The 23466-nt window shown below is 42.7% G+C and overlaps 1 protein-coding gene across 1 annotated transcript in view; it reads left to right on the forward strand.

Annotated features, from left to right (window-relative positions):
* The window catches only part of Xpnpep2 (X-prolyl aminopeptidase 2), a 36203-nt gene extending 13189 nt beyond the window's left edge, over positions 1-23014 (forward strand). Inside the window, exons 10-21 of the mRNA XM_021662896.2 lie at positions 133-328; positions 1301-1390; positions 2039-2148; positions 2726-2803; positions 14016-14087; positions 15616-15676; positions 16901-16970; positions 17532-17636; positions 17998-18057; positions 18717-18793; positions 21001-21090; positions 21670-23014. Of these exons, the coding sequence (XP_021518571.1) occupies positions 133-328; positions 1301-1390; positions 2039-2148; positions 2726-2803; positions 14016-14087; positions 15616-15676; positions 16901-16970; positions 17532-17636; positions 17998-18057; positions 18717-18793; positions 21001-21090; positions 21670-21864 (1204 nt within the window). The 3' untranslated portion in view covers positions 21865-23014. The remainder of the gene's footprint in view (positions 1-132; positions 329-1300; positions 1391-2038; positions 2149-2725; positions 2804-14015; positions 14088-15615; positions 15677-16900; positions 16971-17531; positions 17637-17997; positions 18058-18716; positions 18794-21000; positions 21091-21669) is intronic.
* The last annotated feature ends 452 nt before the right edge of the window (positions 23015-23466 follow it).

The following is a 23466-nucleotide window of genomic DNA, read 5'->3' on the forward strand; positions in this document are numbered from 1 at the left end:
TAATACCCTGGCTTTTTATGCTGGCTTCTTATGAGCCTTTGGAATCAAAAGACTGGTATATGCCTCAGGTTCCATGTGTTATCCTTAGTAGGTAGGCACATGGAACACTCCCAGTCTTCCCTCTCCACTTAGGTTGTTTGTCAACAAGAGTCGCTTTAGCCCTGAAACCCTGCAGTACCTGAATACAAACTGTACATTATCCATGTGTGTGCAACTTGAGGACTACAGTCAAATTCGTGACAGTGTGGAGGCCTATGCCTCAAACAACGTGACAATCTTGATTGGGGTCAGCTATACCACCTATGGTCTCTATGAAGTGATACCCAAGGTAGGTTTGCCAGTCACTGGCCTTCCTCTGCTCCAGCATGACAACTGTCAACTTAAAATGTGGCCACTCAGTCATTGGCCCAGCTAGTCAGACAGCAAATGAGCACTGTATACCTTTGTAGGCCTCACTAATGGAATACAGAGGAGGATAAGGAGGTAGAGGAGGTGGTGGTGGCTGTGGTAGGTGCGTCTGTCCACAAAGCCTATAAAGCTTTTTAAGGAGACTAGAAAGAATACAGCCTGGTCTAGAAGAAGATTTAGTCATCTGAACATGATACTGACCTGAGATCTTTTCATAAATGGCCACACAGTGAGCTTGAAGAAGTAGTTCAGTGATTCTAGATCTCTGTTTCTTTAAAATGATAACAAAGTTGAGCACTTACAGGAGTTGTGTGAGTTCAAGGAGACAGTACTTGTGAAGTCCATTGGCTGATATAGTACATGCTTGGGGCTGGTAACTACTCTGATCCATACAAGAAACATACAGTGTTAGAACAGCCTGTGGACTCCAGCATGTTGCTGGTATTAGGCCTGACTGCTAGTACCAGGACAATGTTCATCAAAGAAATATATGGGGTGGGGAGGTTGGGGGAAGGCTGGAGAGATGGCTCATAGGTTAAGAGCACTGGCTGCTCTTACAGAGGCCCTAAATTCAATTACAGGCAACAACATGGTGGCTCACCACCATCAATAATGAGATCTGGTGCCCTCTTCTGGTTTTCAGGTGTACATGCAGGCAGAACATTGTAAACATACTAGTACATAAATACGTACATACATAAGTCTTAAAAAAAGGAAAAAGAAACCTACACACAGAAGACTAGGAAAGAACTGCCTATCTAGAAAGGAGCCAAAGGAGAGGGCATGGCCATGAAGGAGAAAGAGATCAGCAAGTCTCACAATCTGGCATTTGTAAACACTGTTTGCCTTTGACATTGCTTCTAGTCCATCATTTTGTCCATGCTCCCAACAGGAGAAACTAGTGACAGAGACCTACTCCCCAGTGATGCTAATCAAGGCTGTGAAGAACAGCAAGGACCAGGCCCTCTTGAAGGCCAGCCATGTAAGTACATATGGCAAGGCCTATTGGGAGGTCTGTCTGATGGGTTAGATTTCCAGAGAGAAGCCCGAAGAAGACTCTCAGTGAAAGCAAGGAACAACAAATATTTATATTTATAGCTATATAGATATGTAGATATTACATGTGGTGATGTACATTGCTTTGAACACTGCCTTGTTAGATGAGTGTTAGTTATAATGATTTCCTTCATATCTGGCAAGAGGATGGCTCACTTTTTAGAATATTCTTAATATTGGGATAAAAGACCTCATTTTGAAAGAAATTTTCTTAAGAAAAAAAAATTAAAATACACTACAGTAGAGAAAATAGCCTAAGATTCCCTATGTCCCCATTACCCAGCTTCAATCATCACCAAATCATGCCTTACACTGTTTCATCTGGAACCACTCTCCTCCAAGCATGACCCTCCCCTTCCACCCCTTGCTGCTGGCTTGTTTTAAAGTAAATCCTATGTTTTCAGCACTTGTAAAAACACGAGCACACTCTGATTACATATAAACATTAATGAGAATCTTTTGCTATCTAGTAGTCAGCAAAACTGTCATGTTTTTAAAGCATTCAATCTCAGGGCAGCTATCTGATTTTCTGTGAGTGGCACTCTGGCCTACCTCCTTCTGCTTCCTGCTTTAGGTGCGGGATGCTGTGGCTGTGATCCAGTACTTGGTCTGGTTGGAGAAGAACGTGCCCAAAGGCACGGTGGATGAGTTTTCTGGGGCAGAACACATTGATGAGTTACGACGGTACTGGACTTATTATCCTTTGGTGCGGGGGTGGGGGAGTGAGGAGTAATTAGTCCCCTTAGGAAGATCTTGCTTGTATTTGGAAGTGAGATTGACAGGTTCCTGGGTGGTCCTACTGAAAGCGCGGACAACCCAATAGCACCCCCTAGCGACTGCCTCAGTCACAGTTCGCTCTTCCTGGGAAAGGATGGCTTAGACCAAAATACACCCACTCCCCCACCCCACCTCCCACCCCGGTGTCCCCCAAACCTGCAACACTTGGGAGCTTCTAATAGGCAGAAGTCTTCCTGAAGCAGCTTGTATTACCATCTAGTTCAAGGCTCAAGCCATGGAACACTTTTATTCTCTCCCATAAGTAAAATGGAGGCAAAAAAAAAAAAAAAAAACCCAAGAATATGGACACCATCCATCCTTCTCTGTACTTGAGTGCTTTCTATAAGTGACAGGACAAAGCTGTGGGAGGTGAGGCTGTGAGAGGCAGATGGAGCCATGTGTGAAAGCAGCTGGACCTTCATTTGAAGAGATTATCGCAGGCCCTGGACCATTCTCTGACCATTCTTTACATTGATTGGCCTAGGAAAGAAAACTTCTCCTCAGGACCCAGTTTTGAAACCATCTCTGCTAGTGGCTTGAATGCTGCCCTGGCACATTACAGGTACTTCAGAACAACAACAACAAAATCTATAGTGCATGTGAGCAGGGATCATGGTGTAAGTACAGAGGGCTTGGGATGAGGAGAGAATGTTCTGAACTGAGGCAACATTGAGGATTTGGAGCCTTCAGGACTGTGGGTGGTCAAAGGACTAACTCCTTTGCCATTTAGAATCTCCTTGAAATTAAATTGCTCCAATGTGGCTTTTTTTCCCAAAAGGCTGGGATTTGGGAAGTGCTTGGGTGCTTCTGAGGTCTTCAATGCTCAAGGAAACTATAGATGTTAGAAGCTTGCTGTCTTTCTTTCTTTTTTTTTCTTTTCTTTCTTCCTTTCTGAATTATTTGTCATCTGTTTGTCTGAAATAGTTTTGTTTTTGTTTGTTTTATTTTTATTTTATTAATTTTAATTTTATTTTATTTTTACAATTTATTCATTATATATTCCAATTGAAGCCCCCTCCCTGAACTCATCCCAGTCCCACCTTTCCTCCCTCCTCCCCTCTATCCTTCTCTCCTGACCTGCTGAAAGGGGGAGCTCTCCTCTGCAATCTGCCCATAGCTTATCAAGTCTCATCAGGACTGCCTGGATCCTTTTCCTCTGTGGCAAGGCAAGGCTGTATCACCAGGGACAAGTGATCAATGAGCAGACAACCAAGTTCATGGCAGAGGCAGCCCCTGCTCCCCATATTTGGAGACTCTCATGGAGCCTGAGCTGCCAATCGGCAATATCTGAGCAGAGGGTCTAGGTACTCTCCATGCATAGTCCTTGGTTGGTGCATCAGACTCCACAAGACCACCTAGGCTCAGATTTTTAGCTTTGTTGATCTCCTTGTAGGGCTCCTGTCCCCACCGTGTCCTTCTATCCTCCACCCCTGTCTTCTTCCATAAGACTCTCTGTGCTCTGCTAAAAGTTTGGCTGTGAGTCTCAGCATCTGCTTTGATCCCCTGTTGGGTGGAGCCTTTCAGAGGACCCTCTAGAGTAGGCACCCATCCTGTTTCCTCTCTTCCACCACTTCTGGTGTCAATCCTGGTTTCCATTCAGAATGATATTTAAGCATCCTCCCTAGGTCCTCCTTAGTGTTTAGCTTCTTTATGTCTGTAGATTTTAGTACGGCTATCCTATATTGCATGGCTAATATCTGCTTATACATGAGTGTAGACCATGCCTGTCTTTATATTTCTGGGTTACCTGACTCAGGATGATCTTTTTCTAGTTCTATCCATTTGCCTGAAATTTTCATGATTTCCTTGTTTTTAATAGCTGAGTAGTATTCCATTGTATAAATGTGGCACAATTTCTGTATCCATTCCTCCATTGAAGAACATCTGGGTTGTTTCCAGATTCTGGCGGTTACAAATAAAGCTGCTATGAACAGAGTTGAGCAAACATCCTAGTTGAATGGTGGAATATGTTTTGGGTATATGCCCAGGAGTGATATAGCTAGATCTTGAGGTAACATTATTCCCAGTTTTTGAGAAAGCACCAGATTGATTTTCAAATTGGTTGTACAAGTTTGCACTCCTACCAGCAATGGAGGACCTTTCTACACATCCTCTCCAGCATGTGTTGTCACTGGAGTTTTAATCTTAGCCATTCTGATCAGTGTAAGATGGAATTTAAGAGTTGTTTTGATTTCCATTTCCCTGGTGACTAAGGATGTTGAGCATTTCTTTAAGTGTTTTACTACAATTCAGTATTCCTTGGCTGAGAATTCTCTGCTTAGCACTGTACCCCATTTTTAATTGCATTATGTGATTTGTTGAAATCTAATTTCTTGAGTTCTTTATATATTCTGGATATTAGCCCTCCATTGGATGTAGGGTTGGTGAAGATCTTTTCACATTCTGTAGGCTGTCGTTTTGTTCTGATAACAGTGTCCTTTGCTTTGCAGAAACTCTTCAGTTTCATGAGGTCCCATTTATTGATTGTTGCTCTTAGAGCCTGTGCTGATGGTATTCTGTTCAGGAAGTTGTCTCCTGTGCCAATGAGTTTGAGGCTTTTCCCCATTTTTTCTTCTAACAGATTTAGTGTGTCTGGTTTATGTTGAAGTCTTTGATCCACTTGGACTTTAGTTTTATGAAGGGTGGATAAGTATGGATCTATTTACATTTTTCTACATGTAGACATCCAGTTAGACCAGCACTCTTTGTTGAAGATGCTATTTTTCTTCCATTCTATGGTTTTGGAATATTTGTCAAAAATCAGGTGTCCGTAGGTGTGTGGCTTTATTTCTGGATCTTTGATTTTATTCCATTGATCCACCATTCTGTTTCTATGCCAATAACATGTAGGTTTTTTTTTTATTACTGTTGCTCCATAATACTGCTTGAGATCAGAGTTGAAGATAGCTCCAGAAGATTTTTTTAATTTTTAAATATTAATTATAGTTTATTCACTTCGTATCCCCCTGTAGCCCCCTCCCTCATTCTTTCCCAATACCATGCTCCATTCCTTATCTCCTCCCATCCCCTCTCTAAGTCCACTGATAGGAGAGATCTTCCTCCCCTTCCATCTGATACTAGTGTATCAAGTTTCATCAGGACTGGATGCATTGTCTTCCTCTATGACCTGTCCCCCCCTTTGGGAAAGGTGCTCAAAGAGCCAATCACTGGGTTCATGTCAGAGATAGTCCCTGTTCCCCTTACTAGGGTACCCAGTTGGATAATGAGCTGCCATGGGCTACATCTGTGCAGGGGTTCTAGGTTATCTCCATGCATGGTCCTTGGTTGGAGTATCAGTCTCAGAAAAGACCCCTGGGCCCAGATTTCTTGGTGTTGTTCCTCTCCTTGTGAAGTTCCTGTCACCTCCATGTCTTTCTATCTCCCACTTTCATAAGATTCTATGCACTCTGCCCAAAGTTAGGCTATGAGTTTCAGCATCTGCTTTAATATCCTGCTGGGTAGAGTCTTTCAGAGGCCCTCTGTGGTAGGATCCTGTCCAGCTGCCTGTTTTCTCCCACTTCCAATATCCATCCCATTTGCCTTTCTGAGTGAGGATTAATCATCTTACCCTGGGTCCTCCTTCTTGCTCAGCTTCTTTAGGTGTACAGATTTTAGTATGTTTATCCTATCTTATATCTCTATTATCCACTTATAAGTATATACCATGTGTGTCTTTCTGCTTCTGGGATACCGCACTCAGGATGATCTTTTCTACTTCCCATGATTTGCTTGCAAATCTCATGATTTTCTTCTTTTTAATTGCTGAGTAGTATTCCATTGTCTAAATGTACCACAACTTCTGTATCCATTCCTCAACTGAGGGATATCTGGGTTGTTTCCAGCTTCTGGCTGTTGGGAATAAAGCTGCTATGAACATGGTTGTACAAATGTCCTTGTTGTGTACTTGAGCATCTTTTGGATAAAGGCCTAGGAGTGGTACAGCTGGATCTGGAGGTAACACTGTTCCTAATTGTCTGAGAAAACACCAGATTGATTTCCAAAGTGATTGTACAAGTTACATTCCCACCAGCAGTGGAGGAGGGTTCCACTTTCTCCACATCCTGTCCAGCATGTATTGACACTTGATTTTTTTTATCTTAGCCATTCTGATGGGTGTCAGGTGAAATCTCAGGGTCATTTTTATTTCCATTTCCCTGATGACTAAGGATCTTGAACATTTTAAGTGTGTCTCTGCCATTCGATATTCCTCTATAGAGAATTCTCTGTTTAGGTCTGTACCCCATTTTTTAATTGGATTACTTGATTTGTTGCTTTTTAACTTCTTGAGTTCTTTGTATATACTGGATATTAGCCCTGTGTCAGATATAGGGTTGGTGAAGATCCTTTCCCAGTCTGTAGGCTGTCGTTTTGTTCTGACAACAGTGTCCTTTGCTTCACAGAAGCTTTTCAGTTTCATGAGGTCCCATTTATTGATTGTGAATCTTAGATCCTGTGCAAAGCAAATGAAAGACCTGTCTGAAAAAACTTCAAGTCTCTGAAGAAAGAAATTGAAGAAGATATCACAAGATGGAATGATTTCCCATTCTCATGGATCGGTAGGATTAACAGTGAAAATGTCTATCCTTCGAAAAGCAATCTACAGATTTAATGCAATTCCCATCAAAATATCAACACAATTCTTTAAAGACCTTGAAAGAACAATTTTCAACTTCATATGGAAAAACAAAAAATCCCAGAATTGCCAAAATGATCCTGTACAACAACAGATCTTCTGGAGTTATCTCCATCCCTTATCCCAATCTGTACTACAGAGCAATAGTAATAAAGAATTGCATGGTACTGGCATAGAAACAGAATGGTGGATCAACAGAATCAAATAAAAGACCCTGAAATAAACCCACACACCAATGGATACTTGATTTTTTTTTTTTTTTTTAGAAAGAAGCCAAAACCATACAATAGAAAAAAAAGAAAGCATCTTCAACAAATGGGGCTGGTACTACTGGATGTCTGCATGTAGAAAAGTACAAATAGATCGCTATTTATCACCCTGCACAAAACAGAAGTCCATGTGGATCAAAGACCTCAACATAAAACCAAACGCACTAAATCTGTTAGAAGAAAAAGTGGGGAAGAGAATTGAACTCATTGGCACAGGAGACAATCTCCTGAACAGATCTTTTATTGTAGACAATTGTTTTAGCTGCTCTGGGTTTTTTGCTTTTCCATATGAAATTGAGACTTTTTCTTTTGATTTCTGGAAAGAATTATGTTGGTATTCTGATGGGAGTTGCATTCAATCTGTAGATAGGTTTTTGGTCAGATGGCCATCTTTACTATGTTAATACTACCTAGCTATAAGCATGGGAGATTTTTCCATCTTATAATATCTTCTTCAATTTGTTTCTTCAGAGACATGAAGTTTATTTCAAACAGATCTTTCAGTTGCTTGGTTTGAGTTACACCAAGGAACTTTATATTATTTATGGCTATTGTGAAGAGTGTTGTGTCCCTAATTTCTTTCTCAGCACAACTGTCTTTTGTATATAGGACTACTGATCTTGTTTAGTTAATTTTTTCTCCAGCTACATTGCTGAAGGTGTTTATCAGCCAAAGGAGTTCCCTAGTAGAATTTTTGGGGTCACTCTTATATTCTATCATATCATCTACAAATAGTGATTCTTTGAATTCTTTTTTTCAAATTTGAATCCCCTTGATCTCCTTTAATTGTCTTATTGCCCTAGCAAGGACTTCAAATACTATGTTGAAGAGATATGGAGAGAGTGGGAAGCCTTTTCTTGTCCCTGATTTCAGTGGGATTGATTGGAGTTTCTCTTCACTTAGTTTGATATTGACTATAGGCTTGCTAAATATTACCTTTACTATGTTTAGGTAAGTGCCTTCTATCCCTGATATCGCTAGGACTTTAAACATGAACAGGTGTTAGATTTTATCAAATTTTTTTTTCAGCATCTAAGTATATGATCATGTTTTTTTTTTTCTTTCAGTTTGTTTATATGATGTATCACATTCATAGATTTCCATATATTGAACCACCCCTGCATGCCTTGGATAAAGCCTACTTGATCATAGTGGCTGTTACCTTTAATGTGTTCTTAGATTCAGTTTACAAGTATTTTTGCATCAATGTTCATAAGGGAAATTGGTCTGAAGTTGTCTTTCTTTTTTGTCTTTGTGAGGTTTAACTATCAAGGTGATTGTGGCTTCCTAGAATATGTTTTGTGATGATCTTTCTGTTTTTATTTTGTGGAATAGTTTGAAGAGTATTTGTGTTAGTTCTTCTTTGAAGGTCTGGTAGAATTCTGCACTGAAATCATTTGGCCCTTGGCTTCTTTTCGAAGGGATAATTTTGATTACTGCTTCTATTTCCATAGGGGATATAGGACTATTTAATTTATGTACCTGATCTTGATTCAGTTTTGGTAAGTGAAATCAATCAAGAAAATTGTACATTTCATTTAGTTTTGCAAATTTTGTGTAATATAGGCTTTTGAAGTAAGATCTAATGATTGTTTTTATTTCCTCAGTGTATGTTATGTCCCCTTTTCATTTCTGATTTTGTTCATTTGGATGGTGTCTCTCTGCCATTTATTTAGTTTTGCTAAGTGTTTTTCTATCTTGTTGATTTTCTCAAATAACCAGCTCTTAGTTTCTTTGATTCTTTGACTTGTTCTCTTTGTTTCTAGTTTATTATTTTCACTCCTGCGTTTTATTATTTCCAGCCATCTACTCCTCTTGGATGTATCTGCTTCTTTTTTCCTAAGGCTTTCAGGTGACACATTAAGTTGCTTGTATGAGATCTTTCGGATTTTTTTATGAAGGCACTTAGTGCTATGAACTTTCCTCTTAGCACTGCTTTCATTGTGTTCCATAAGCTTGAGTATGTTGTGCCTAAATTTCCATTGAATTCTAGGAAGTCTCTGATTTCTTCCCTGACCCAGCTGTCTTTGAGTAGAGAGTTGTTCAGTTTCCATGTGTATGTAGGATTATGCTATTTCTGTTGTTGTTGAGGTCCATGGTGGTCTGATAGGACACAAGGGATTATTTCAATCTTCTTGTATATATTGAGGCTTGCTTTGTGACCAACTATATGGTCTATTTTGGAGAGGGTCCCATGAGGTGCTAAGAAGAAGGTAAATTCTTTTGTGTTTGGCTGAAAAGATCTGTAGATGTCTATTATGTCTATTTGATTCATGACATATGTTAGTGTCATTGTTTCTTTATTTAGTTTCTGTTTTGTTGATCTGTCCTTTAATGTGAGTGTGTTATTGAAGCCTCCCACTATTAACGTTTGGGGATCTATGTGTGGTTTCAGTTTTATTAATATTTCCTTTACAAATGGGGGTACCCATGTATTTGGGGCATAGATGTTCAGGACTGAGATGTCTTCTTGGTGGAAATTTTCTGTGATGAGTATGAAGTGTCCTTCCCCATCTCTTTTGATTAATTTTGGTTGAAAGTCTATTTTATTAGATATTATAATGGCTAGTCCTGCTTGCTTTTTGGGTTGGTTTGCTTGGAAAACCATGGGCCAACCCTTTATTCTCAGATAATGTCTGTGTGACTGAGGTGTGTTTCTTTTATGCAATAGAATGTTGGGTCTTATCTATGCATCCATTCTGTTAGTCTGTGTCTTTTTATTGGAGAGTTGAGTCCATTAATGTTGAGAGAAATTAATGTCCAGTGACTGTTAGATCCTTTTATTTTTATGTTGGTTGTAATAGTATGTTTATGTGCTTGGCTACTTTTAGTTTGCTTTAGTCAGGTTATTTATTTACTGTGTTTTCCTGGGTGTAGTTAGCGTTCTTGGGTTGTATTTTTCCTTGTAGTTTCATCTTAAGCCTGGATTTGTGGGTAGGTACTGTTTAAATTTGTTTTTGTCATTGAATCTCTTCTTTTCCCCATCTATGATGATTGAGAATTTTGCTGGGTACAGTAGTCTTGGCTGACATCTGTATTCTTTAAAGGTCTGCATGATATACATCCATGGCCTTCTGTCTTTCATAGTCTCTGTTGAGAAATCAGGTGTGATTCTGATGGGTTTGCCATTATATGATACTTGGCCTTTTACCCTTGCAGCTTTTAGTATTATTTCTTTGTTCTGTGTATTTAATGTTTTGATCATTATGTGTCAGCAGGATTTTCATTTCAAGTCTAATATATTAGGTGTTCTGTAGGTCTCTTGTATAATTGCAGGCCTCTCCTTTAAATTGGGAAAATTTTCTTCTATGATTTGTTGAAAATATTTTCTGGGCCTTGGAGATGGGAATCTTCTTTTTCCTCTATTCCTATTATTCTTAGGTTTTGTCTTTTCATGTTGTCCTTGATTTCTTGGATGGTTTTTGTCAGGAATTTTTTAGATTTAACATTTTCTTCGATGAATAAGTTGATTTCTTCCATTGTATCTTCCACACTTGAGATCTTTCTTCCATCTCTTGTAGTCTGTGGAATATGCTTACTTCTATAATTCCTGTTCTCTTCCCTAAGTTCTCCCTCTCCATGATTTCCTCAGTTTTTTTTTTTAAATTTTCCATTTCTATATTCAGATCTTGAACATTTTGTTGATTTCCTTTACCTGTATGTATTTTCCTGCTTTTCCTTCAATTCCTTCACCTGCTTGTTTGAACTTTCCTCTTTCTCTTTTATTTCTTTTAATGGCTTAATTATTTCCTCTTTAAAGGACACAAATTGGCTGTATCTTCCTGTATTTCTTTATGGATGGCCATAATCTGTTTGACTTTATCTTCCTATATATGAATTTTATTTTTTCCTCTATTATGATCCTCATGAGCATAGATTTAATATCATTTTCTTGAATTTCACTTATGTTAGGGTATCCCAGGCTACTTGCCCCTGGATAACTGGGTTCTGGAGATGCCATATTATCTCGGCCCTTGTTGATTGTACCTTTATGCTGGCTTCTACCCATCTGGCTGTCTTAGGTGTTATGTTGGCTGTTAGTTTCTGGTGCCTAATGGAGTCCTTGTGGATAGAGAGTGGGGGAGGAAATCCCCTTGGCAGAGAGATGGTTGTTCCTGAAGAAGGCCTCCTCAGTTTCTTGGGTATGGTCACTGAATGGCTGGTGCTTCTCAAGGGAATTGTCACAGCTCTCCTCAGGTGCATGGTCATGTGGGGTAACTGAGCTTGTTGGGAGCCCAGGGGCTTTCTTCTCACCAGGAGAAGTCCCAGAGACAGCTACCCTGCCACTGGGTTTCTTTCTCTGAATTTATTGAGCTGCTGCTCCTGCTCATACACTGTGTTTGCTAGGCACAGCCCTTTTAAAGGACCAGGGAGCCCTGAGGTTTGGTCAGTTTAGCTAGGGAGACAGGTTGAGCTTTGGAGTAACATCTGGGTATAGTCCCATGGGTCCCAGGTGTCTGTAGGTCTGAAATTGGAGCTCTGTGCCCCAGCACCCCAGAAGTAAACAATGGGAGGTAAGCAAAGCACACCAGGCATGTGGCTGGAGGCTAGAGTCCCAAGCCTGCAGGGATACAGGAATTTTTCTAGGAAGTATCTGGATGCCCTGAGGTCAGACCTGATGTTTCCCTCATCGTCGGGTTTCCTCCAGATGAGGATATCCAGTCTGTGGTGTTTGACTGTCCACAGTTTAGTCTAGGATGGTGAGTAGAGCATGTAGGTGTATGGCTCTGGGCTGGCGACTCAGTGCCTGCAGGAACCCAGGAACTTTTCAGGAGAGAAGGGGAGTTGGCTGGTGACCCCTGAGGTCAGACCCGATTGCTTCCTTCACTGTGGGATTTCCTTTCAACTGGGAAACACAGTTTCTGGTGGTGTGGGGCCCGCAGTTCAGTCTGAGCCAGGGATCAGAGCATGCAGGTATGTTGTCCTGGGCTAGTGACAGAGTGCCAGGGAACATTGTGCTAGGTTACAGGGAGCCCAGGAACTCTTCTGGAGTTTAGCTGGGTGACATGAGATCAGACCTGATTGCTACCCACATCTTGGGGTTTCCTCTCACCTGGGAAACACAGTCGCTGGTGTTTTGGAGGCCACACTTTGATCTATTGGTCGCTGTGCACTCACTGCTGCCCTGCTTATCAGATAGAGTGTCCTCTCTGTGCCACCATCTTGCCACCTCCTGTTTGTTTTTCAAGGCAGGGTTTCTCTGTGTAGCCTTAGCCATCCTGGACTCACTTTGTAGACCAGGCTGGCCTTAAAGTCACAGATATTTGCCTGCCTCTGCTTCCCTGAGTGCTGGGATTAAAGGTCTGTCTTTAATCAACCATGACTGGACTGTTATTTTATTTTATTTTGTTTTATTTTATCTTATCTTATTTTATTTTATTTTTGAGACAAGGTCTCCTATATATAGCCTGGGCTATCCTCAAACTCATTATGCAGTCAAGATTGGTTCTAATCCTGATCTTCATAACTCTGCCTCTGAAGTACTGGAATTACAGTTGTGTACCACCATACCTAATTTGAGACAGGGCTTTGCTTTGTAGCTCAGGCTGGCCAGGAATATGTGATCTTCCTGTGTGACCATGGTGATTTCAGACATGAATACCACAGGAAAAAAAAAAAAACACAGAGAAAGGCTGTTTGCTCAGGCTCCATCAACCATAGTGAGTCCAAAATATAAGTTAGTTACTTAGTCCCATAGAAAACAAACCATGGTAGAGGCAAGCTGACTAAATGTGTCAGGACATAACAGAATAGGAGTCAGATGCCCTCCAGAAAAAGACCTGGCATGTCCAAGAACTCCCTTCCCTGATGCCTCCCAAGCCTTGCCCACTGAAGCTAGAAAGTGGCAGAAGTGGTATACCTCAGCCCTCTAAAATAGTGTTCTCCAGTCCTAAAGCCTCCTCTCTTTCTGTGCCCTAGTGCATTGGGACCCTCTTGGATGCATCAAGAACTTAGAGAGAAAGAAAGCCTAAGCCCAGTGCCTCTCTGCTGTGCTGTGGACCTCTTGCAAGCTTCTTACCTCTGGGCTTTTTCTTATGCAAGTAGAGATAGCTGAACCAAGCAGCCTCTGAAACTATTAGCTTTTCTTCCTGGGACCAAAGTCTTGCTTGCTTAGTTGTATGCAGGATAAACAGAAGTGTTCTGAGGACAGCAGCTGTAGTTATTTTCCTGGAGCTGAAATCCTGGAAAGCTAGCCCCTAAGTAGTGGGGGGGTCTGTTTCTCCTCAGCCCCTATCCTCGTGTCCACCCTGTTTACCTCGTTTACTCTCTCAGTGTTCATTCTCTTTTTTTTTTATTTTATTTTTTCTTATCAGTTACATTTTATTAACTCTGTATCCCAGCCGTGTCCTGATCCCTCATTCCCTCCCAGCCCTTCCCTCCCTCCCTCATCTCCACCGTGCCCCTTTCCAAGTCCACTGATGGGGGGGACTTCCTCCCCATTCATCTGATCCTATTTTATCAGGTATCTTCAGGACTGGCTGCAAAGCCCTCCTCTGTGGCCTAACAGGACTGCTCCTCCCTTGGGGGGTGGGGAGGCCAAAGAGCCAGTCATTGAGTTCCTGTTAGAAATAGTCCTTGTTTCCCTCACTTTGGGAAACCAATTGGTTACTGAGCTACCACAGGCTACATCTGAGCGGAGGTTCTAGGTTATATCCATACATGGTCCTTGGTTGAATGTCAGTCTCAGAAAAGACCCTGTGCCCAGATATATTTGGTCCTTGTGGAGCTCCTATCCTTTCTGTATCAGACTAACTCCCAATCTTTCTTATGATTTCCTGTACTCTGCCAAAGGTTTGGTCATGAGTCTTTGCTTTGAAAACACTGCTAGTTAGAGTCTTTCAGATGCGCTCAGTGTTCATTCTCATTCCCAGCCCAACCAAAGAGCTGCACCGCAAGCTGTCCACAGATGAGATGTACCTGGTGGATTCTGGGGGGCAATACTGGTATGTATATTTCATCATGCCTTGGCCTACTTCTCAGCTCAGACATCTGGAGCTTTCAGAGGCCAGCTGAAGTTGGTTTTCTTAGGTCATAGGTCTTCATTTGATTAAAGCAAGGGGCTGCATTGAAAAAGCCCTGAGCAGGCTTCTCGTGTTCTAATTGCAGGTGTTTGCACAGTAGAAAATACACAGAAATTAGAATAACAGGACCTGTGTGAGAATTAGGAAAAGCCTCTACTTGCTTAAGTAATTTTTTCAAGTCTGCATATTATTTACACAGATTTGCCTGGCTGCACAAACATGAACACCCATATTCTCACCTACTCATGCAAGCCCTAGACATAGCCTACATCCGAGTCATCAAACCCAACTCATTCTCCATGACAAGATAAGTGACCATGTGATATTGGAGAGGGAGGAAGATGAAAGAAATCGCCCTTTAGATGGGATTCTCTTATTACAATGTCAACCTAAACAGTCTGATGTGACAATCATGCCTAATAAGCTAACTGTATTCCTTTGAAATATATGGCCAGTCCTTCACAATTTCATCAGGTTTCCCAACTTTTGTCCTCTTGGAGAGCCAGCTTGCCATGTTCTCAATGTAGCAACCTGTACTTATCACTAAGTAGTTATCAGTAGTTTGATGCTGTGTGAACCTGAGATGGCTGTAAAAAGGAAGTAAATCTGTGGGGACATGTTGGGTTGGGGCATGCTCAGAAGAAGGTGAGGTAGAGAAATAGTCACCTCACTTCCTCTTCTCTCCTGAGGAAGAAGTTCTCCATGCCCCATGACCTACTTTCAAGAAGCCCCAGAGTCCTGGGACCCTTTGTTCATGCCTCCCACAGTGGGATGGCTATACTTAGTGCCTGCCTGGGGGAGCCACAACAGCCAGTGATAGTGAGTTGGACCTGCTGCCTATGGCTTCATATTCATGGAATTCCAAGCCATGGTCAAAACAAAGAGAATTTTATGACAAGTCAACATTTTCTCCAGCCTGACTTTACCAAATTTGGGGAAGGGAGATGGCTAAAGGTTTCAGTGGTCCCATCTTTAATAAGGAGGCCTGCTCTGTTGTCCTCTGTGGTGAGCTGCTGAAGTATCCTATAGATGGTAAATGGCTGTGATTATGGGAATGTTAGAATAACATCACCTTTATGAACTTCAGTCTCCCCATCTGTAATTTATAAAGAGAAAGAGAGAGAGAGTTAATGCCCTGAACATAGCGACTTTTACCTGAAGAACTCGACTAAGTCTCTTTGGTGCATGGATGCTGAGGTATGATTCTGATAGTGGTACCTATCCTCCCTCTCCACCTCTCATCCATACATATTTCTTTCTTTCTGACATGCATGCGCCACCATGCCTGGTTCTCTAACTTCATTTTTACTTGCCCCCATGTCCTAGTCTAGCCTAGTCACTCAAACCCCAGAATAAATAAACAATAGGAAATATACAAGAAGAACATGGTCCTGAACCCTCCTCCCAAGTACTCAGCAGAGTTGGATGTATTGATTCCCTTCCTCCACAGGGATGGGACCACAGATATCACCAGAACAGTACATTGGGGCACCCCTACTGCCTTCCAAAAAGTAAGTACTGGAACACAATTTTTCCCTTAAGTTTCCCCAAACCACAAGTCATCAAAAGCCCTTTGAAACTGAAAGAATAAAACTAAGGCCCAGAGATGTTATGTAGTTTGCCCAAGGTCACACAACAAGTACCAAGAAAACCAGAGCAAAGTCACACTACCACCAAGACCCCAGGCCACATGTATCCTCTTGCCATGTCAAGTCCATAAATGTACAGACACTAGCTATTTGTATATTCAGCCTGTGCTCTTCAAAAGGGAGAGAAAGCTATCTCTAGTGGAGAAAATAGCACAGAGCATTTCAGGAGCTGAAGGAGCTAGAGCTGGTGGAGTAGAACATGGAGCACTGGCTAGAGTAAATGGGCCAGGGAGCTGCTTACATGCAGCCATGCAGCCAGCAGGCTGGGAGCAGAAAGGAGAAATCCCTGTTGTGTGGGTCTTTTAGGAGCTCATAGTTTAGCATGTTGATGAATCTGCTTTCTCAGAGCTCCAGATGGCAAGCCAGTGGAGGAGTGGGGGAGGGGGAGGAAGTGACCACATGGCCACTAGCAGTGACCAGAACAGGTCTCCATTGTCCACCACTTTCTCACAATAGGAAACCTGCCCTGCCACATGATCAGGCCCAACTTCAGGCCTTAAGAAAAACTAAAGGGAGTTGCTAAGGCATGGTAGACCACACTGGGGAGGTAAAGACAGAAAGATTGACTGTTCAAAGTAAACCTTGGCTACATATTAAATTGAAAGGATATCTGTGAGGAATATAGGAGTAGCCAGGCTCACTTTACTTGAGCATTTGCTCATTGCCTTATACTCATTGTCAGTCTACTTCATCCTACTACTTTAGGAACCAGGTACCATTAGAATCCTATTAAGTATGAGGAAACCAAGGTAGAAAGAGATGAGCCAAGCCAGGATTCTAGACTTGAGATGAAAAAGGCCTGCTTGCCACCCACTCAGTCACTACCTTCTACAAGCATTTTTTTCAGCACATGACAATTATACCTGTACATCAGCCTAAGAGAAGAACATGGAGTTGGCCCCAGCTTTGGGAATACCTTTCTTCCTTTGGTCATCTTCCAAAACCTGAATGACTACACATGAGACTGTGTCTCCTATCCCTGGTCCTGGGCCTTTATTCCTATCTGCTCCAAAATCGAACAGCTCGAAGTTCCCTGGCTCCTCCTCATACCCTCTATATTATCTCTTCCTCCTCTCTCCTTACCAGGAGGCCTATACACGTGTACTAATGGGAAACATCGATCTGTTCAGACTTGTATTTCCTGCTGCTACATCAGGTAGATTTCAGAAAACAGACTGTACCCACGTACCTCAGGCTCTCATTGTATGGCACTCAAATTGCTATCCTGGGAGGCTAGTGGGATATCCCATCCCTGTCATATAAATGAGAAAGTGTAGCCAAGAGAGAGGACTTGCTCAAGGTCCTACTTAGGGTTAGTGGGAGTACCAGGCCTTGAATAGAGGTCCCCTACCTTTTAATGCAGTGCTGTCACTCAGAGGCAGGGAAGGTCAGTGTGAGCTTCAGAAGTCATATGCAATTCTTGGAGGAAGTCACTATCAAAGTGCTAAGGCCTATCTCATGAGGAAATATTTCAATAATTTTAACAGTTCAGGTAACAAGTCTAATGTATGAAGTGCTAGAGATAGTGGGGGGTTGGGATGGGTTGATCAGAGAGATACTTACTAGTTTCATCTATCAGCCCCTCTCCATCTCACCCCAGTGTCCTCTCAATAGCCCTTATCCTCGGGTACCACCCTAGACATTAAATAGAAAAGGCCAAGAAGGACAATTTAGGGTCCAGCCAAATGGACTAGGAGCAATCTCTTTTCCTTTTCAGGGAGAATGGTAGAAGCCTTTGCTCGAAGAGCCTTGTGGGAAGTTGGGCTCAATTATGGTCATGGGACAGGCCATGGCATTGGCAACTTCCTCTGTGTGCATGAGTGTAAGTATCTTCTTGGCTATCCTTGTTTGATCCTCTCCTGTGAGAAAGAGCCTTCCAAAGGCATGCACAGAGATGCATGACCTAACCAAGGTCACCAAATGGAGAATGATGCTCCAAGGGCTAAATGAAAAAAACTGGCAGTTGGGTGTTTCATAGAGAGAACCAAGGACTGATGACTAAGTGGCATATACCCAAATAAATAAAAGGCAAGTCCATCTGGTCTATGCCAGTTCCAGATATGATAAGTGCTGATATAGACACCTATGTAACCTTTTCCAGTTACCCATTCTCCTTCAGAACCTGCTCACTTCCAAGCTGGTGACACATAGAACTGAAACCATGCTTATATCTTCCTTCCTAGGGCCAGTGGGATTCCAGTATAACAACATTGCCATGGCCAAGGGCATGTTCACTTCAATTGGTATGGTTCTTGAGTCCCTCTGCCCCACCACCCAATCCCAGAGTGGAACTATCTGGGGAGTGCAGTCATATGCAACCATCTTTAGAAAACATGCTGGTCTTAGGCTTAGCCCAAGTTCTATCATTGCTTTCTTTCCCAAATGGTTATCACATCCTTACTCCAATCTCCCTCTGCCCATTCCTGCATTTTGCTGTTTTGTGTTAGACCATCTTATGCAGCTGTCCTTGAACTATATAAACCTTGTAGCTTTATATAGCTAAAGCTGCCCTTAAGTTCCTGATCTCCCACTTCCACCTCTTCAGTACTGGGATTACAAACATGTGCCAGCACTCCTGGATTTCCATAACTCTCTTTTTTTTTCCTTTGGGAAATTGTTTCCAGGTATACACCCAGACTATGGAATTATCTATCCAATGCTAGGGTAACAGGAAAAGGACACACACAGAGATTGGCACCCCAAGCGGGCTCCAGTATTACTTACTGGACTACAAGGAAGGGAAAGTGAGACCAAGTTATACCTAAGAGGATCTGAGCCAAAGCCACAGGCTTCCCAAGCTGCTAGGCCCTGCATTTACTTGTGGATTGGTATAGGCATCCTGGGGATGAATCTCTCTTACCCATTGTTTAATGTCATTATAATCTCTGTATGTATCTCTCAGAACCTGGATACTACCAGGATGGAGAATTTGGAATTCGTCTTGAAGATGTGGCCCTTGTGGTGGAAGCAAAGACTAAGGTAATATGCCATGGTCTAGACACATATAGAAAGCACGGCTCTGAATTTGGGATGAATGGGAGTAAAGAAGGCCAAAGGAGAAGGACATTTGATGTAGAAGCATGAATTTACTTGAAGTCTTACTTGGGTCCCCAAGAATTCTATAAATCCATTTCTCAAGCTGCACTCTAGAATCATCTGGAAAGCTGTTTGTTTCTTCTTTTTCTTTTAAAATATCAGCACCAGTCTTTACTCCAGAACAAGTGAATCACTGCCCCTGCCCTAAATCACTGGTTCTCAGTGCACATAATATTTCCCAGGGGAACTTGTTAGAAATAAAGAGTTGATATTAGAGCAACCAACAAAATGAAATATCTGGATATAAACTTTAAAAGGCTTACACAGAGAAACTCTGCTAGGAGACATAAAAAAGATGTAAGTAAACGGTGCTCTCTGGGAAGAAATGTTGACACTGTGAGCATGCCATTGTCCCTAAATTAATCTGTACATTCAAGACAACCTCAATTTCAATGTTAAGTGGATAATTTTGTGATCTCACCAATGACAGTAAAGTTTATTTGTGAAAATAAACATGCAAAATATCTAGGTAGGTAGGGGGAGAAATGAAAGCTTGAGGAGCAATTAAGGAAAACTAGCTCTATCCAATCCTCCTATAAACTAGCCCAACAAAAAAACAAGGTGGCACTGGAGATGAAATAGGCAGCTGGAATAATGAAACAGAACAGCCAGTCCAGAAATAACCCTCTAATTCACATAAGCATTGGGGGGAGGGTTAGCTAGTGTTTCACTGAAAGAGGGAAGGAAATCACTCCACAAATGGGCAAGAGAATGAATGATTAATCATTGTGGGGAGTAAACAAAATGACATCGCTGTGATAGCAAATAAAATCCCTGATGGACCAAAGAGGGTTTATTATCACAAAGAGAGTTTAATATCATATTTGTTGTCACATATTTATTGCATTAAATCAAGGCTATCATGTACCTTGATATTATCCACATACCCCTTACCTGCTATTAGCTCACTATTCCTGCTGCCAGATGAACCGATGTTTCATTGTAAACAATAGAACCACAAAGGCCTATAAGAAAACCTATTGAATTCATTTATAATCCCAAGTGGAAAAACACCTTCCTATAAAACACCCAGAAGTGATGAGGGAAAGTTTCATACCTAAATTAAACAGAAAATGTCTGTATGAAAATCATGACATAATGAAAAGCAAAAGCTCTATTTCAAATTACAGATAAGTATCCTTATTTTTACTGTGAACTCATACAAGATCAAAATGGGGGGGGAGTGGGCAAACAACAGGAAGAGACAGTTCATTAAAATGAACAAGAATTCAATGCATGTGAAAAGATGCTCAATTGCATCCTTAAATGTGTATAAATCAAACAGCAATAGAAGAGTGTATCATTCCCTTGGGTTTAATACTAAGTAAAAATACTAAGGGAGGTATAGAGAAGTGTGTGTGGTAGGATCCATTTCATCTGACTTTTTTCTTTATTAATTACACTTTATTCACTTTGTTTCCCCCCCCATAAGCCCCTCCCTCCTCCCCTCCCGACCCCACCCTTCCTCCCCCTTCTGTACGCATGCCCCTCCCCAAGTCCACTGATAGGGGACGTCCTCCTCTCCTTCCTTCTGATCTTAGTCTATCAGATCACATCAGGAGTGGCTGCATTGTCATCTTATGTGGCCTGGTAAGGCTGCTCCCCCCTCAGGGGGAGGTGATCAAAGAGCAGGCCAATCAGATTATGTCAGAGGAAGTCCGTCTTCCCATTACTATGTAACCCACTTGGACACTAAGCTGCCATGGGTTACATCTATGCAGGGGTTCTAGGTTATCTCCATGCATGGTACTTGGTTGGAGTATGAGTCTCTGGGAAGACCCCTGTGTTCAAATTTTCTGGTTCTGTGTGTGTGTGTGTGTGTGTGTGTGTGTGTCACTGTAGCAGGCTATGTGGCTCTGCTATCCCAGGGCCCAGGGTTGGAAGTGCATAATGAGTCATGCACATCTGGAAGAAGGTAGATAAGAAGACTGGCGAATAGAAGGGACTCTGGAAAGCTCAAGTCTAGCTGCAGTTTCCAGAGCTGGCAAGGATCAGTTCCCCACACTCCTGACTCCTTCCCTTGCTGCTTTCAGCCAGTTTCTCAACCTCCTTTGCTTTCTTGCTTTCTAACCTTCCTTATGGAATTTCAGTACCCAGGGACCTACCTGACTTTTGAAGTGGTGTCCTTTGTGCCATATGACCGAAACCTCATCGATGTCAGCCTGCTCTCCCCAGAGCAGGTAAGTGTCCTTAGGAATACCTACTATTCAGCCTATGAATAGCCGATTTCCAGCCACCCTAAGTATTTCTTGCCACTCTTCCTCCTACTCCAAGGACTTCTGCCCTTACTAGGAAGATCCACACTGTGGCACTGTAGCTAATCATTGGGTGCATATCCTCCCAGCCTGTCAGAGATCCCAAAGCTTCTAAGACTTTCTAGTCAGACCAGCATGCCCCTAACTCACTGAGTAAACCCCTAGGGAATATGAAACTGGCCTTCTGGGCTCTGCTGCCAAAAGGCATAGAATGATGCAGTTCATTCCCCACTTTGGGCCTCAGTCTCCTCTTTTGTAAAATGGGGATAACTACTCTGCTTGCTTTTTATTTCTGTGCCAGACAGCAACCTCCTCTCCATGAGTATCACTATAATAGTAAGCAACCACCAAGGAGCAGTCTCCAGAAAGCCCCAGAAAACAGCAGAGGTCTGGAAGTGGCTGGGTCCCTAGTCCACGGTGAAGCTAGAGTACCATAGAAGGGGACTAGATGGTACCAAGACCTCATCTTTTGGCATCTTCCCTCATATCCACTTCCCTTTGCAGCTCCAGTACCTGAATCACTACTACCAGATCATTCGTGAGAAGGTTGGCCCAGAACTTCAGCGTCGTCAGCTGCTGGAGGAGTTTGCGTGGCTAGAGAAGCACACAGAGCCCCTGTCAGCCAAGGCCCCTCATACTACCTCCTTGACCTCTATGTGGGTAGCCTTCACTCTTGCCATCCTCAGCTGGAGTAGCTAGAGGCTTCTGATTCTCCTGCTGATTGTTCACTTAGGTTTAGGATTCATTTGCTACTGCTCAGCTACTCTCCATCTGTGCCATATATGTACCAAGAGCCCCTGCTGACCCATCGCCTTGAAGTCACTCTCCTAAGCTTCCTCCAGAGTCAGAGCCAGGCAGCATATTCTACCTTCTTCCAGATGTACATAACTCCTCATGCACTTCCAACTATGGGTCCTAGGATAGTGGAGCCACATAGCCTGCCTGCTACAGTGAGTCCCTCTTTCCCAAAATAAAGGACCCTATGGTGTTATTACTCTATGGGCCCAGAGGAGCCCATCCTATCTCCACCCACTAGAAAGGTCCAGGGCTGTTAGCATCCACACTGACTCCAGACTTTTTAAGGCTACCACTGGTCACCCTTACTTACCCCCAGGCCTTCCTTGACCTCCTGGCTATAGACTATGGAGCTGAAGGAATATGACTGACTCATGCCTGTGTGCTGTATCTGGAGAAGGAGGCGACTGGGTGTTCGGGTTGCTGACTACTACTCTAGTATTAGGAAGAACAGAGAAGTGGAAGTCAATTGTGGCCTGGAACTGGAGACATCAGTAGGCAACATGTATCAGTCCCCTCCCCATATGTAAACCCACAGCTCCTAAACCACCAATGTGCTCCTTGACAAGTGATCACATAGGGAGCTAAGGCTTTCACCATGAAGTAAAAGAGGGAATGGTGAAGTTTTCTGGAATGTGGGCAGCCACCCTCTCCCAGACTCCTCTGACACTCAGGTAGCATCTTAATTTTCTAAGGTGGAGCCACCATGACAATGTCTCTCATATCTTTGAAAAACTCTGAAATTTATGTGGACAGACTCTGATTTCCTGGAAATTTTTAGATAGGAAAACTGACTTTCAGACAGGAGGTGTGGCCTGCCTGGGGAGACTCAGCACTTGGTGAGGAGATGGGGTTAGGAGACGGTGGAGGCAGATGGGTTGGTGCTCTAGTTCCTTTGCCCACCAGCATTGTGCCAAGTCTCTTAGCCTATATCTTAGCCACCGCCTCATTTACTGAACCCACTGCCATCAGCATTTCCTTCCGTCTGGCCCTAACTAGCTGTTAGCCACCTGGGCTCACATCCTGCTAGATGCTTAAAACAACTTTGCAAAGATGCCTGCCTCTGGTTTTGCATTGTGTCTGCTGTTGCTGTGTTGGAGGAGGCTACTCGTACCTGTGGCTTTTGTGGTGTGGGAGGAAGAAAAGAATCTGAGGTGGGGGCAGGGATGTGAGGCTCCCAGAATCGCAGTAGGGAAACACGTGGGCTTGAGAATGTGCTCGTGAGCATGCGCGTTAGTGTGTGTGCATGCTTGTACTCACATGCATGTGCTCCACGCCTGGCCAGCTACCTCTAGCCTGTATGAAGGTTGTTGCAAAATTACAAAGGAGATAGACATGGGTTCGTCTCTCTTAGAAACTTGTGAAGTGTGGCCCAGAAAAGTTGGAGCCAGCTCTTTTGTCTCAAGGGAGCACATTGAAGGTGAGAACCAAGGTTCTAGGGGCCCAGTTTTGGACAAAAGCAGCAGGCTGAGAATTTGCCTAAGCTGGGTCAGTGTGGCCTAATTT

Source organism: Meriones unguiculatus, chromosome X (assembly GCF_030254825.1).
Source record: "Meriones unguiculatus strain TT.TT164.6M chromosome X, Bangor_MerUng_6.1, whole genome shotgun sequence".
Classification (NCBI taxonomy): domain Eukaryota; kingdom Metazoa; phylum Chordata; class Mammalia; order Rodentia; family Muridae; genus Meriones; species Meriones unguiculatus.